This window comes from Penaeus monodon, chromosome 27, assembly GCF_015228065.2.
Source record: "Penaeus monodon isolate SGIC_2016 chromosome 27, NSTDA_Pmon_1, whole genome shotgun sequence".
In the NCBI taxonomy this organism is placed as follows: Eukaryota; Metazoa; Arthropoda; class Malacostraca; order Decapoda; family Penaeidae; genus Penaeus; species Penaeus monodon.
In genome coordinates, this window is record NC_051412.1 from 29363072 (window position 1) to 29363401 (window position 330).

At 36.7% G+C, this 330-nt stretch overlaps 1 protein-coding gene across 1 annotated transcript in view; it reads left to right on the forward strand.

Annotated features, from left to right (window-relative positions):
* The window catches only part of LOC119590483 (mitochondrial-processing peptidase subunit alpha-like), a 10562-nt gene that overhangs the window by 2802 nt on the left and 7430 nt on the right, over positions 1-330 (forward strand). The window contains 1 exon segment of the mRNA XM_037939139.1: positions 39-126. Coding sequence (XP_037795067.1) covers positions 39-126 — 88 coding nt within the window.

Genomic DNA, 330 nt, shown 5'->3' on the forward strand with positions numbered 1-330 from the left:
ACATATACTAAATATGCCCTTTCTTCCTTCCATTCCAGACCTTTGTTGACTCGGCCATCTGGGATATGGAGCCAGCACTGGGAGCTCTCGCACATATAGAAAGTGGATCGGTCATGGCGCAGTACAAACGGATGTGGGATTATTAAGGAACTTATTTTACTTTTATGTTCTCTGAGTTCCCAAATTATGTTAATGTATGCTTCATTACTGACACTTCATGCCACTCCAAATTTCTTGCCCAAAGTAAATATAAATAAGTATTTTGTTAAAAATGTAGAATTGCCTTGTGCTGTTTCAAGATTTTCAAAACATTTTAATTGTTTGAGCATT